The 14,412-nt window shown below is 45.7% G+C and overlaps 1 protein-coding gene across 1 annotated transcript in view; it reads left to right on the top strand.

The window, feature by feature from the left end:
- The first annotated feature begins 365 nt into the window (after positions 1 to 365).
- The window catches only part of Phlpp (PH domain leucine-rich repeat protein phosphatase), a 43,277-nt gene continuing 29,230 nt past the window's right edge, over positions 366 to 14,412 (top strand). The window contains exons 1-5 of the mRNA XM_089592572.1: positions 366 to 785; positions 1,047 to 1,400; positions 7,008 to 7,161; positions 8,438 to 8,572; positions 9,896 to 10,140. Of these exons, the coding sequence (XP_089448698.1) occupies positions 366 to 785; positions 1,047 to 1,400; positions 7,008 to 7,161; positions 8,438 to 8,572; positions 9,896 to 10,140 (1,308 nt within the window). The remainder of the gene's footprint in view (positions 786 to 1,046; positions 1,401 to 7,007; positions 7,162 to 8,437; positions 8,573 to 9,895; positions 10,141 to 14,412) is intronic.

Genomic DNA, 14,412 nt, shown 5'->3' with positions numbered 1-14,412 from the left:
CGCCCACTTGACCGTGCACTGTATACAATAGGTTGTATATTTATAATAAGCGTGAGTTGCGCAATAACTTCCCTTCGACCAGCGAATTTCCTTCCTCGTTCTCCTCCTCTTTTTTTTCGAGCGAGTCAAGTCAGATTCAAGACACATAAGTATATACATATTGAATCAAGACCTCAAAGTGCACAAGGGGTGGAGGCGATATTGGGGTGTTTGCCGCCGTGAAGAAAAGCGCTGTCATGCAAATCGGGCCATTTGCGTCGATTGCAATAAACACGCTCGGGAAAGCGAAACGCGAGAGCTGATGTGAATATATATACGTATAGGGAGTAAAGCCACTGACACCAGGGAGCAGAATAAACGTAGAAATGGTTGTAACGAGCAACAGCGGTGGCAGGGGGCGTAGCGCATTAGGCCTCCAGTGGGCCCAGGAGGCGCACATCAACTGGGAACTGAACGAGCGCATAAGCCTGAGCAGCGCGGCAAGCTCGGTACGTAGCACCAACTCCAAGAGGAGCCAGAGTCCGGGCCATCGGGTGGCCAGCGTGGGGTGTACGCCGGTCAGGCGAAGGTGGAACGCGAGCAGCGACCGGCTCGAGCGGACCAACGACTCGCTGGCGAAGCGGGTGTCCGTCATAGAGGAGCTCAACCGGAAGATACTGGCCAACTACGACAGGATGCGCGGGGAACGGGGCAAAGTTGGATGGAAGCCACCGGAGCCGGAGATCGGCAAACAGAGCGGGTTTGGTTCCTCGATAGCCGAGCGCAAGAGGGCCCTCGGGGAGAAAGTGCACTTTCAGAGACGAGCCGGGGGCGAGTGGGGCCTCGAGTGGGCCGAGGGTAAAACTCAAGGGCAGCGAGTCGAGAGGTTCTTCGGTAGGGAGCGGGACGAGGAGGTGGGGGATGAGATCGGCCCGTCGTTGCTGCAGTGCACGCTGTCGAGGGCCAACGGGAGATGGTCGTCTCGGATGCCCGAGGGATCCTCGAGTGTCGTGCGGACGGTGGCCGTGATCGAGAAGCCACCGGCGTGGACGCAAAAGGAGGAGGAGGTGGTGGAGGAGCAACAACAGGAGAAGAGCGTCCTCAGGGAACTGAACGAGGCGATCGACCGGTTCGAGGAGGAGGAGGAGGACAGGTGGTGCAACGACAAAGAGGAGGAGGAGGAGGAGGACTCGAAGAGCGCGAGCTGGTGCCACGACTGCTCCTGGGACTCGGGCGTGGGGGTTGACTTGTCGAGCAGCGGGCTGCAGTCGTCGGCGGCGAGTCCACCTGCTCGGGGTACCGGCTGGCTGCGCGTCCACACCGGCATCGAGGCCAGCTTGATTTATCTGACCCACGAGACTAGCGCGGCCGACGTGTGCCGGGACATGCTGCTCTCCGAGAACCTCGCCCTCTTTGTACAGGTGACTTAATTTACTCACAAATACAATTACTTACAAATATTATAGCATTCCCTATCAGTAATATCTTAACTCTAAGAATAATACGTCACCAAGTAGAGCTTCATCGGGGTTGGCGATAAAATTAACTTTCCGATATTTCACGAGCGGCCTTATTCGTTCGAAATTTATGAACGGGACGCATACATACGTGGTATATAATATGTGGTACAGAAATAGACAACCCGGGAGCGATTGATTCCTCGATAATTTGTTTTGAGCTCAGGTTTTTGCGTTCCAAACGACACGAGGTGGACTGTAAAACGCGTCAAAAATGCGATAAATAATCCGAAACCCTCCATGGCTCTATTGTTGCACATTGCACCCGTAATCTGAACGTTTTTTTCCTCTCTTCTCCGTACGAAATCCTTGCCAGCTGAAAATTGGTGTGTAATGCACGGTTTATGTATGATTTATATTTATTTTTTTTGCGTGACACTTTCCTCCCATTTCGCGTTTGAGAGAAACTGCGAGAAAGAAAAGGCGGGGGGGACAAAAAAAATAGAGAACATTTTTTTTTTTTGAGGACGGGAGACGTGCGCGCGTGAAAATTGCAGATCCGTACATGCGGGGGATTTGGTGTGTCTTTTCCTTTAGCCCCAAGGCAATTTCTTTTAGAGGCATTGTCGGGACGGAAGCCTTAATTTCCAGCTGCGCGAAATGTGATGATGAAAAACCAAGGCAGAGCTATTTTCCTGCGAGGATTTTTTTTTTTTTGACGTATCCGTGTTGCCGTCCAGAAATACATTTTAATTGAACGACTATATATAATATGTGGATGAAAAAAAAAAAAAAAAAAAAAAAAGAAAAAAAAAAAAAAAGAAAGAGAGAAAAAAACCTGAGGTAGTTCAATTTTCATCGGAAAAAGTTTCAATTGCGAGGAATAGGTATATCGTGATGCGTATTGTTTTTATTCTCTATTGTTGCAAGCTTCTCGTTTGAATAAAGTATATGCTTATTTTTTTTTTTTTTTTTTTTTTTTGGCAGTGCTTCAACGAAGACTCGTGCTATAATTTTATCCAAAATCCGTATTTATTTTCATTAAATCCTACTAATATCAATACTTTTTTGAAATTTGTTTCGCATGCGCTAATTAAGCAATAAAATTTAACAAGGAAAAAGGAAATAAAAAAAAACAAAAAAAACAAAGTCACGCTTTTCAAGGGATTATACAAACAATGCAAAATGCTTGCAAATAGAGCAGTTGAACGTCTCGTTACACTAATTGAAGCAACAATACGGTTCGAGCCAACACCATCGTAACGAGCATCGTTTATTTAGAGCTGTACTATCGTAAACAGGGAGATTTCGTTTCCAAATAAAATAATTGAGAGCAAACAATATTCTCAAACAGCCTTATTAGCGCGTACGATATTAATATTTATGTTGATGGTGCTAGTGTGAAAATTAATAAAAAAAACAACCGAAGTTTGTGCTCTATTCCTCATTTGAGGTAATTTTCCCGAGTATCAATTGGTGTTTCATTCAATACAACGCTGATTCTCGGTACCTATCGTTTTTACGATATATTGAAAAACCTCCGATGTCTGAAAGAAAAAAATACCCACCGCAACGGCACGAGCGTGCTTGCACATCTATACTGAATTTAAACAAAGCCACGCTTATTCTTCATCCCCGCAACTACCACAAACGCCAGGCGTCCCATTATAGTCGTCAAATATAAATATATGCCATTTGAAATGTTCACTGGCTCCTTTGTCGTCGAGCACAAGCGCTCCCGCACACTTGTCTGCACATGGGTAACGTTCTCGCATTTAAGTATACTTATATATTTATATACACACTCACGCGTCAGCTGAGAGACGCACCTGTTCCGCGATCCACCGTCTCTTCCGCCCCTAATAATAATACACAACGCGCTGCGCCTCTTTCTTTCGCGCCGCCGCTTCCATTTATAACGTGTACAAGACTGCACGGGAGACTCTCTTCCGAACGTATATTATATGTGTGTATAAGTAATATTCCGTGCCGCACGGGATGCGGAGAACGTGCAGCGTTTTGATCCCGTAACAAGTGTACAAAATCCATATACCTTCGCGAGTCAAAATTTTCCTCTCCTTTTTCCCTTATTTTGGTATATTATAATATATACTTGGGCGTGTCTTTGAGGTACACTCTAGTTTCGGAATATCGATGTTGAATCGACCGAGAAACCGCTGGTAACGGGTATACGTCGTTGTTTCTTTCTCCGTATACGTGCATGTGCCCTTTCCCTGGTATACCTACTTAATGTCATTTTGAACTCTGCCCTTTGCTCCGCTCTGCTCTCCACATCGAGCGTTTGTCCAAAAGTAGATTAGCAGCGCAGCTCGCCACCGTCGCAGGGGAACTCGATTAGCTCCCCGACAAATGCCGTGGTCCGGTATATGGATGGCAAAAGAATGAGTCGTGCACACGTGTACGTGTGATATACGTAGGCTTGGGTTTTAATGAACGTTAGGGGATGGGGAGGAAAAGAAGGGCATATCATTTGATTATCCGTGCCGCGATGCCGATTGATTCGTTTGGCGGACGTTAACGGTATTAGGTAGACTACACGTGTATAGGATCGGACCAAACAGCAAGCTTCCTTTTTTTTTCTTCATCGATCGATTTTCAACCCCCCCCCCCTGGGTAATTACCTTTTTTCAAAGGGGTGTAAAGTGGCTCGAGTTGCTGTTCCTTCCTTTCCTTTTTTTTTCCCTCCATTTCTTCGCGCGGCAGTGGTATAACGAGCTAATTAGTCGGCCGCGCTCGCGAGGGTGATGAAAACCTTAATAAGCAATCCGTATGGGTTGTATGTGGGCAAAAAGGAAAAAAACATAAGCACTGGCATCAATAAAACGGGAAAGAGAGAGAGAGGAGTGAAAAATGTCCCCTTCTGCGTATCCGTGTATGATGGAAGAAGAGCACACGAGCTCGCGGAGAGACTTTTTCTCATTCGCGACTGTAACTGTATGGACCGGACTCTGGACAGATTGGGGATTGGTTCCTCCCAACCTTGTCTCGTAATCGTGGCGGTAACGACTCCCTTCCTCGGTCACGAGCTGCACTGATAAAGACAAACGAGTTTTTTTTTTTTTTTTCAACCGAAGCTTAATTCTCCTCGGAGGGAAGCTCCTCGGCTCGCCATAATTATTCGGATATTAAAGTTTTGAGGTAGCCGTGAAGCGAGTGGTGGTGAGTTTTTTTTTCCCTCTCTCTCTCTCGTACTTACACGTCCGTGCGAAAGAAAAAAATTAAAGCCCTCCACGTTGTCGTTTTTTCCTTCCCGAAGTGGTTAATCTTCCGCAATCCCGGGTCGAAGTTTGCCGCGGATTCGCGACGAGAAAATAAACACCGACCGTCGAGATTCGGGAGTAGGTGTTTTTTTTTTTTTTTTTCCCAACTTTTGGCGTCGTTATACTTTGGGGGGCAAAAAAATCATATTTTATTTAGCTCGAATTTTCCGGACCTCTTTTTTTGCACACGAATAGCCGATGACTCGTAGAAAAGAAACAAAAACTACCGGGACTTTACTCTGACCCGCTGGTTTTGTCATTCATTATTATTATTATTATTATTATTGTTTTAATCATTAATGGAATCAAACACGTTTTGGCATTTCACGAGCCACAGCTTTTTTCGCTTCAAGAGCAGTTCCCTCCCAAATGGTCGCGCTGCAATCAACCACACTCATGCTGTCACAATGGGTCTCGAAAAAAGGGATGCAGAAAGAGTCAAAGCGAAGGAGGAAAAGAGCAAAAAAGATGGAAAATAAAGGGCCGTGGGGGTGGGCTCCCACGAAAGCTCTGCCACACATAGTGGTGCATATGGAGAGCCTCCGTTGAGGGGGATTTTAATTATACGTCTCTTCATTACGAAAAAAGCCTCTATATGTATACGTTACACCGGTTGAAAGAGAGGAAATCTCACGTATGTGGGTGAAAACGATTTACTCCATCGTCTTGACTTTTCCTTTTTTTTTTTTTTTTCCTTCCTTTTAACCTCGATTCCTCTTGACCCCCACCCGGTCATATTCTTCTCTTCCCTTTGCCCTTTGCGAGCGTATATATGCACCTGTGTAAAATACCTATACACCAGGTAGGTAGGAGATTCGACTCAAAGTATCCGGCTTTTCCGGGTGGATGATTATAGAGGTCCTCGCGCGGGACGTTTACCTCGGATTTGTTAATGATGTTTACTCTAGGTGTGTGCAGCTTAGCACTCGCGCGCGGCCGTGTCAAATGTATTCGTTCGTGTGAGCGCGTGCATGTACACCGAATCGTGTGCGTAAAATCACCGAGGGATGAAAAAGAAAAAAAAAGTTTGACACTTTTCCGCCACTTGACACGGGGCGGGGGGGGGGAATTTTTTTTCATCGGGGATCGTTTAGCCACCGATGTTCGTTCTCTCCTCTTTTTTTTTTCATCGGATATTTATCGCGCGCTCTAATGACGACCGGTGGAACACAAAGTCGTGCGCGCGCTGTTTTTTTTTTTTTTTACGTCATAGCGCTTTTTATCCGATCGGGTGTACATCGGAGCTTGATTTGCTCGATGGTATCGGTTGGTCCGAGGAATCATCGCAATTTCGAAAGTGGGGGTGAAACACATTTTAATTTTTTTTTTATTCGCTGATCGAGCGTGAAAGGAGTACTAAGTGTAACAGTGATCGAGCGAAAAAGTGTGCGCTCGGGTGTGATTATTTTAACCAGCTCCGTCCGAGTGAAAAGGCAAAGGTATAATATTATATATACCCTGTGTATGTATATGGTATCTTCGGAGCGGAAATTTTCGCGGAGTAAAAGTAGGTGCGGGGAAAAACGAAAAGGGGTTATTCCCAATGAGCGTTGTTGGAAGATTTCCTTGCCCCTTGTACCGTCTCGTTTGCTGTTCTCGTCTTCTGGAATATTTAAAATTTAACGAAATATTATCGCGCCCTCCCTACGGTGTATTGTTCCTAATAAAAAAAAAATTCCGGCTTTTTTAAATGTCCTCGTTGCTTGTTCCCCAGAAAAAAGAGGCAAATTCCCTTTGAACACGTTACGAGAATTTTTGAAAATTCGCCCTGGGCACGCGCATTTATACATTGTGGCCAACATTTTTCACGCTGTTGGTAAGCTCCCTCGTGGCTCCATACTTTCGCTGTTTTTAATTAAAAATTTTCTGATCTTCTTACACTGCCATCGGTCTATCTCTCTCTTTTTTTTTAAAATAGAAGCACACATGTATTACCTTTTTTTTTTTTTTCCTCCCTTTATTTTAAGTGGCCGGGAGTACACAATAATTCCGAACATCGTATATTTAAGCCCCTAACAAGACCCGCCCGAGTTGCCCCGGAAAAACAATCTCCAGATTTATCCACCTGACGTGGAAGTAAAAAATAATACTGATGATAATTCCCGTGTGTTTAAAGCGAAACTGGAGCACGGCGTGTTTTTTTTTAAAAGGAGAACCAAGAAAAATCACCCCCCGAAAGTAGAGCGCAGTACTATATTTCCGCGTGAAAAATATATTTTGCTTTCATACTCGCACTTGTAGCTGTAAGTACACCTTCCAGTAGCTAATTTCGATTTGTTCGCATTTGCAGTACCACGGCGAGTCGGGGCGTAGGTTGTCACCGCGCGAGCGGCCTCTGGAACTGCAGGAGGAGCTACTGGAGACGCTCGGCTATCGCGAGCCCACCAAAAGAGCCCGTCTCGGACTCGATGCCGAGCTACGGCACCTCATTGCCTTTCACGTGGGTAAGTTTAAATATATGTACGTTTTTGCATATCTTACAAGGGGTGATCCAAGAGTGACAACGTATTTATACTGTTACGACGACTAATGGAAAGTTTTTTAAAAGCTTACTCTCGTGGTATAATTTTTTTTATAGCAAGAACATACACGATAAAAATGACGGTCATCAGCGTATGCACAATAATTATATAGCTTTTTTTTCATATAACAAGTATAGGTATATTGTTGTATTTGTTTAATTTTGAGCTTACCGGTAAAAGCGAACTGTGTAATACTCGTACAGGCGTGCTCGAGTTTTTCAATTTGTCGCCTACGTAAAATCAAAAGATCGGATTATCCGGCAATAATTGATTATTTTTCGCTACTTATTCAAAGTCACCTGACCCGCAATTGTACGTTGAACCTTTTTTACTCCTTTTTTTTTTTTTTTTTTTTTTTTTTTCTACCTCGTGGAAAACATTTTCGCCGATTATATTTACTTTCGCATCAAATGAAAGCACAGATATGGATGCGTATCGTCAAAGCAAATATCAAATTTCGCTCGCGAAAGTCACTACATAACATTACATGTATGCCGTTTGGCAAATAGATCGAAAATCGCGTTATCTGTAAATGCTTGAAACGCAGATTTATACTTTAACGCGTGTGTCATTTGACAGAGTTTCGCGCTACAGTAGTTTTCAAAAACACGTTTACGTCACGACTGCATGAATAATATGTACCTCATACCTATATATGGTATAAATGTTTATGCATCGCACCGGCCAACGGGGCGCACTTTCGATCCTCGTAAATTTATCCCGGTCGTGCCATTCCGATAGCATCGATCCGACTCTGTGGAAAAGAGCGAAGGGGGTGGCGGAGATGGGCTGATCTTCCGCAGAAACCTTCAATCTCTCTGTTCCCGATTCTTCCGCAGTTGGATGAAAAAAAAAAAAACCCCCTTTGGTTTGAAAAAAAGTGTGCGCACGTGACTATGTCATAGGAGAAGAAGAAAAGGTATATGTATAGAGCACTGCAGAAAGGGTTGGGGGGAGGAAGTAAATGACAGAGTGCGTCCGGAGAAATCTCAGCGAGTCCATGTATATGTACATCGCAACGAACAATGAGAAAAACGCGCATGGCGCTCTTTTGAGCTTTTGCGGCTGGACCGCGCTGTGACCCGTTTTCACCGCGGCTTAAATAATATTCTCTCTCTTTATCTGTAGGAACCAGCAGTGCGTTTTGGCGCATCGTCGCGCGAGGAGACATGATTTCAAAGGAAAACGCGTGTTTCAGGACCCGCGGCGCCTCTGGACGAGCTTCGGGGCTACAGCAGATGCGGCTACGCCCTCGTGCTCAAGGGATTAGTGTTCCCGCAATGGAAGAGGCGGGCGCTCGCTGTTCTCGGCTCACGGCTCTTTCTCTATCCAGGTATGACGACACCCACCCACACACACACACAATCGGAACCAACTACTGCCCGGAAGCCCTTTTTTTTATCCGTGGGCAGCCCAAACTACCCCTTACCACAAGTAAACACCCGTGTCGTCTAATCATATAACCTTTGACCACCACGGGATGGTACACGTATCCTCTTCCACACATCCGTACAGCGTGTTCGAGTCGCGGTGCTGCGCGCACCCGAGCCAATATTGGGAAGGATTTATGCTCGGTTCATGATTCAGTTGTAAAATCGACTCGCGGCTTCAACTTGATTAACATCCCGCCACCTCCCTTCCTCCCTACGTATATATATATACATCACAGGGAACAAGTTTCGCGACGTCTTGGTTTGCATATAATATACATAGGTACGGCTGTGCTGATTTATATCGATGAATAAAAAACATGGTGGGAGGGAGAAAAAAAAGCACAGCCGCGGAGTAAATAAAGGAGAAAGAAGGGTCGTCCAATTTTTTTTTTTTTTTTTTTTTTTTTTTTTTCAATTTCTCCTTGTAGCATTGGTTGTTTGCTCGCGGTCGCTAAATGAGTTTGCCCCGAAGATTTTCGGCTACAATGTGTACCTATACCCACGGCTAGGGGGGGGGGAGGGGAGAAGCTCCTCTGTCCGAGTCCTACTTTCCGATTGATTAGAGCCAAAATGAGTTCTCTCCTCTTCTTTATATTTTTTGTTTGTTTGTTTGTCTGTTTGTTTTAATTAAATACAAAATCGCCCCCCCCCCTTTGTTCCCTCTTTCTACGGATTATATTGAAAATCGCTTCTCTTCAACGACCCCCTTTTTTCGGGCAATAAATTGGTCTGAAAGAGAAAAGGTTGGAGGAGACAATGCCCTTCTCCCAACTCTTGGATTCACAAAAAAAATCTCAAACGCGTGCAGCAAAAAAAAAAAAAGAAAGCTCGTTGCCCGTTTTTTGTTTCGATAACTCCCTTTTTTTCCTCCATCCAAGAGCGACAACCAAGACCCACCGATACATCCTTTTTTCTTTTTTTTTTTTGTTTGTTTTACACACACGCGTGGCAGTCGCGATGGCACGATGAACCGATATTTCCCAGCCAACGGGCATATCGAACCCACTGCCCGCCTCTCCCGGACTGGCTGTCGTTCATTGTCTCGAGCATTAACAAACAAACAAACAAAAGCTATCGTCGGAGGATACTGCGCGGAGTGGGGAAAAAAAATCCCCCCCACACACCCAGAGAGTCCGCGTCTTTTCCCGCATATACACCTACACATATATACATGTGATTCCCCGAGTTCTAATTGTTTTCGATTAATCGGATTGTCCGTCAAGCTTGCTCGGAGTCGCGGCCCGAGTGGATGGAGCTGGCCGGAGGCGGCTCGGTCTGTTGCGCGCCTTCCCGTCTGGGCAAACTAGTTCTACGTGTCACCGGCTACCCGGCCAGAATAGCTAGCAACAACAACAATAGCGGGGCTCAGCAACGGAGGAGGAACGCCGCCGGGCGGGAGACCCGGCATCTCTACATCGGCTTCCATCATCCCTGGGATCGGGATCTTTGGCGATCCTGGCTCAAGCAGGTAATCTCACCCCCCCATATATTTATGGTTACGCGTATTCCTGTATGTTACACCCCGTACTGTGTGTTGGTTGGTTGGTACGTGCCCATCAGTGTGTGCGGGTGAGCTTTGGACGGTGATTTGCTGTCCCGTTGGTCGAGCGGGGGCCGACTGAAAGAAAGATTGATAGAGACCGGGAAGTTTGGACCTGCTGTGGCTTCCTCTCTGGCACATAAACGTGTATGTACGCGTGACTGGGAAAAACGTTTTCCACGCGATGGGCTAGTAGCTTTTTTTTTTTTTTTTTTTGTCAAAGTGGACGATGGACAGAAAAAAAAGAGGGGTGTTTTTCAACATATCCGATCGCGGTGGCTATGGGATTTCAAAGTGTTTCTTTTTCTCCCTCTTAGTTTTGTTTCTTTTTTTTTTCGTTTCCCCGCGTCGATATTTCAAACGATATAGTACATAGCGTTCGAATGTCCGTACATAGGGAGGTGTGATGAATAATCAAATAAAATATACGCAGTGGTACGGTTATCTGTTACAGAATAGCTTTGCCGTACAGTTTATACACGGGTAAAATCGATTCGAGGCGGAACAAAGCATTTGGTTTATCATTCCAAGGGTCAATCGCGTCAATTGGTCTAACTATTTGCTCTCTGGCTTGATCAATGTATATCATACCGAGCAAATCTTTGAACAGTGGGGTACATGTACGCGTGTATGAAATTTGCAGCTCCAACATTTTGGTTGATGTATAATTAGAGATGCGACTGATGTGATGAATGTAAAATTTACAAAGAATGCCTTGTACGAAAAATCGACAGAATTCCAAACGTGACAAAGTCACTGTTGCAACGGAAAAAAAAAAAGAGGAAAAAAAATAGAAGCTGCGGAAAAATAATTGGAACTCGTTAAAACGTCATACTTGTTGCGCACGCTTTAAAAGATAAATAAATCATCCAACGAATCGCAGATCATTGTCGATCGAGTCACTGCAGGGAACCACCCCAACCGTACGATTTTCATCTTGAAATTCCTTTCCCTCCCTCATACGTATATACCGTCGTCTCTATACCAATGCCGCGGTGGCGCATCGCTGCACCGTTGTATAATGTACCCTTGACTTTTTTGGAGGTACACATACTCTGTTATCTGTGTGTGAGCCCGAAATAGAACACGGACCAGCTGGCAGCGCACTGCTGGAGTATAGAGGAAAACCTGGCTGGCAGCATCCGCCCAAAAGGTATCTTTGATGCTTTTGACAAATAGACTCCCTCTCTCTTCTCTTCCGCGCTCTCGAGGACTGCTCCGACGCTGTTCGTATCACCGAGTCGCGAATGAAAAGAGGTTAAAGGGGGGGGGGGGGAGAGAAAGATGTAAGTATGCAAAGGAGGCTCCATCCTCCAGTTCCGCGCCACGTCTTTAGGGCCCATTATCTTCCCCGGATTCTTTCAACCGATATTGCAGGATATGGACTCCTCCCTTGGAGCGCGTACAAGGAGGGTGGGGCTCTTTAGCGCAGACAGCCCCCCCCCCCTCATTTGCATAAAAGTAGGCGGTGATGCTGCTCCCGGTGTTTCTCGGCTGGTTTTTCTCCTTCTTCTCCCCCCCCTCCCCCCCGTATGTATATCCTACGACAACGGTGCAGAGCTTCCTGCGCGATGATGCACGAGAAGAACCTGCAGCTTTTTCTTCTTTTCCCCGTACATGTATATTGTGTCCTTTGTTCGTTATTTATTTAACGGATATCAAAAGCCGGTACAACGACAACACCGGATTTCTATTTACATATAGGTACATCAGTGGTAGACAAGGACCAACACGAAGGGCTCTCGATCTGTTGTTAACGGGTACCTACTGTATACACACGTGTATACCTATACACACAATTAACCAGATTAGCGTAGATGTATATAATAATTACAACCGCGCGAATGACCATCTGCCGCTGCTGTTGTGGGCGACACTCGGCGCAGTACCTACTTGGATACAGTCGTGTACTTTTAATCTGTCCTCTCGTTGCGCTGGTAATTAGCCTCACGCAGCTGTTACACACGACGCGTCTCCTTCTTTTCATGGTGTACGTGTATACGTGTATAGGTGTATACATATATATGCATGCTTTTCTTTCGGATGTATACAGCGAAAGATGCCGCAAAGTTTAATAAGCACGCGATGCGAGCTTTTACGTGAGGGAGGCGCGATTCCACTCCAATTAGGTGTGTTGCGGCTGCATCCCTTCTACCCTCTCCCGTCTTTCCCCACTTGCTGCTACACGTACCAGTACTCCTCCCTAACTTTGCACGACTCCTTTTGTGCGCGCGAAATCGCAGTTGCATCGTTACGGCACTACAGTTGCCGAGCTTGGCTTTATGTACCTATACTTTTTCTTTCTTTCTTTCTTTCTTGCAAGCAACGTGCATGCAGCGACAACCTGTTACTGGCAGTTTGTCCATATACCGTTCTCGTATATAGGTATGGTTTTTATTTTTTCGCAGGAGTTTACGCTCGTCTCGGGGACATGTCTCGAAACGCTTGATAATAATAGAAAAAAGCTCCGAAGCTCCGAAGCAGTTGAGAAATAAAAAAGAGCCCCGTTAAAATCATTATTTATCGCACGCATCGATCTCTCAAAGTGTAAAAATCGGCGTAGAAAGCTTCATTTTTCGAAAACCGTCCCTCTTTTGCCATTCGCTCAAGCGTATAGATATACGATTCGTCCGGGAACTTGGCCCTGCACTGTTTTCGAAATCAAAGTTAGCTTTAAAAAAAAAAAAAAAAAAACTAACAACATAAAAATCCAAAAAGAGCTCGCTCCACCACAGCCCTCTTCTTTCCCTCAGAGCCGAAAGTTCCTTTGCGCTTTTTGCTGCCGAGAAAAATATTATACACCCCCGACGCGCACAAAGAGTTAAAAGGCCCTTCAAAGCGTCCCGCGTTTTTTATTTTATTTCTTCCTTGAGGAAAAAGCTAAAGGCGCACACACGCGCGTGAAACGCCTCGTACCATAAGGAAGGAAAAACCACGGCGATACTATATGGAACCCCGAACATTATTATTATTATTATTTTTGTTATTTTTGTTTTTTTGCGATTTACCACCAAACAATTTGTGTATATACGCGGGTGTGGCGTATGAAGGGGAAGAGGTTTGTTGAAATTTCACGAAACAACGGCAGACACAAGATACCTTTCTCTCTTGCCGAAGTTGGGGGAGTGTATTAGCGCTCGTTCAATTAACATACCACCTACACTCAAACTTCAATCGTGAAAGTTTAACGAGAGCGTTAAACGGCTCCTTGCGATCGCGATGTAGTCTTATCACGCGACGAACGGAGAGGGTAAACTGCTCGCGGAAGAAAATATGTACGCCGCTGGGACCCGTTATCACACGCTAGGGGGTAGGGGGGAGGGAGGAGAACACTCGCACACATATGGACTGGAGAAGCGGCTTAACGACGAGAGCAGCAGGTGTGCTCGCCGAGCGTGTCGTCGTCCACCTTGTCCTCTTCCGCGTACACACGTATCCCCGGTGGTATATTCTCTCGGCTGTGGTAGCAGCGACACGCGATGTGACTCGGAGACGACGTGTACGTTATAACGCGCATCAATCTCACGCGGAGAGAGAAAAAAAAAAAAAAAAAGGAAACGAGGAGGAGAGTCGTACTCACGAGGACGGTCGGACCAGTCTCGCCAGTATCGCTCGCGACGCGCTTCGAAATCGGCGCCCCGTCCTCGCGATGCCACCCGCGCGACGGTTTTTTCAACAAGGACGATCGTTACGTCTTTCCCGTTGAAAGGTCCATCCGGTAGTGCGGGGCCGTGTGTTTGTGTTAAAAAAACGAGAGGGACAACCTTTTGGTGTTGTATACATGTAACGCACAGGTTTCGGATAGATGTGAGCTTTTGAGCGTAGCAAAGAGAGCGGGCTTTGGGTATAATACATCGTGGAGCTTGGACATCGAGCGGGTGGTCCAGCGAAGACAAGACGAAGTCCCACAAGGGGAGAGGATAGTGGTTTCTCGAGAAAGACGGGGTTTTTCCGATTACTCCGATTGCACTCCGCGATGCGCTCTCTCTTTTTTTTCTTGTTTCTTAGAGTTGGGTATGGATTAAAGGAAAAAAAAAACAAAAACCGTTTTTTCTTTTCAATTAAAACTAATCGCAGTTTGTGTCCCGATTCCATTTGGGAACCCGATTTTACAGTGTGTCATACACGTAGCTTATTTTTTTCGTCGAGGCGTAGGAGGCAGTGGTCCGTACGTGCAGAGTTACGTTCCAGTAAACAAAT

Source organism: Copidosoma floridanum, unplaced genomic scaffold, assembly GCF_036245765.1.
Source record: "Copidosoma floridanum isolate Cflo_tuat_1 unplaced genomic scaffold, Cflo_Japanese_pri ptg000019l, whole genome shotgun sequence".
NCBI lineage: Eukaryota > Metazoa > Arthropoda > Insecta > Hymenoptera > Encyrtidae > Copidosoma > Copidosoma floridanum.
The sequence above is the reverse complement of the archived record's forward strand: the minus strand, read 5'-3'. Positions and strand labels throughout refer to the sequence as shown.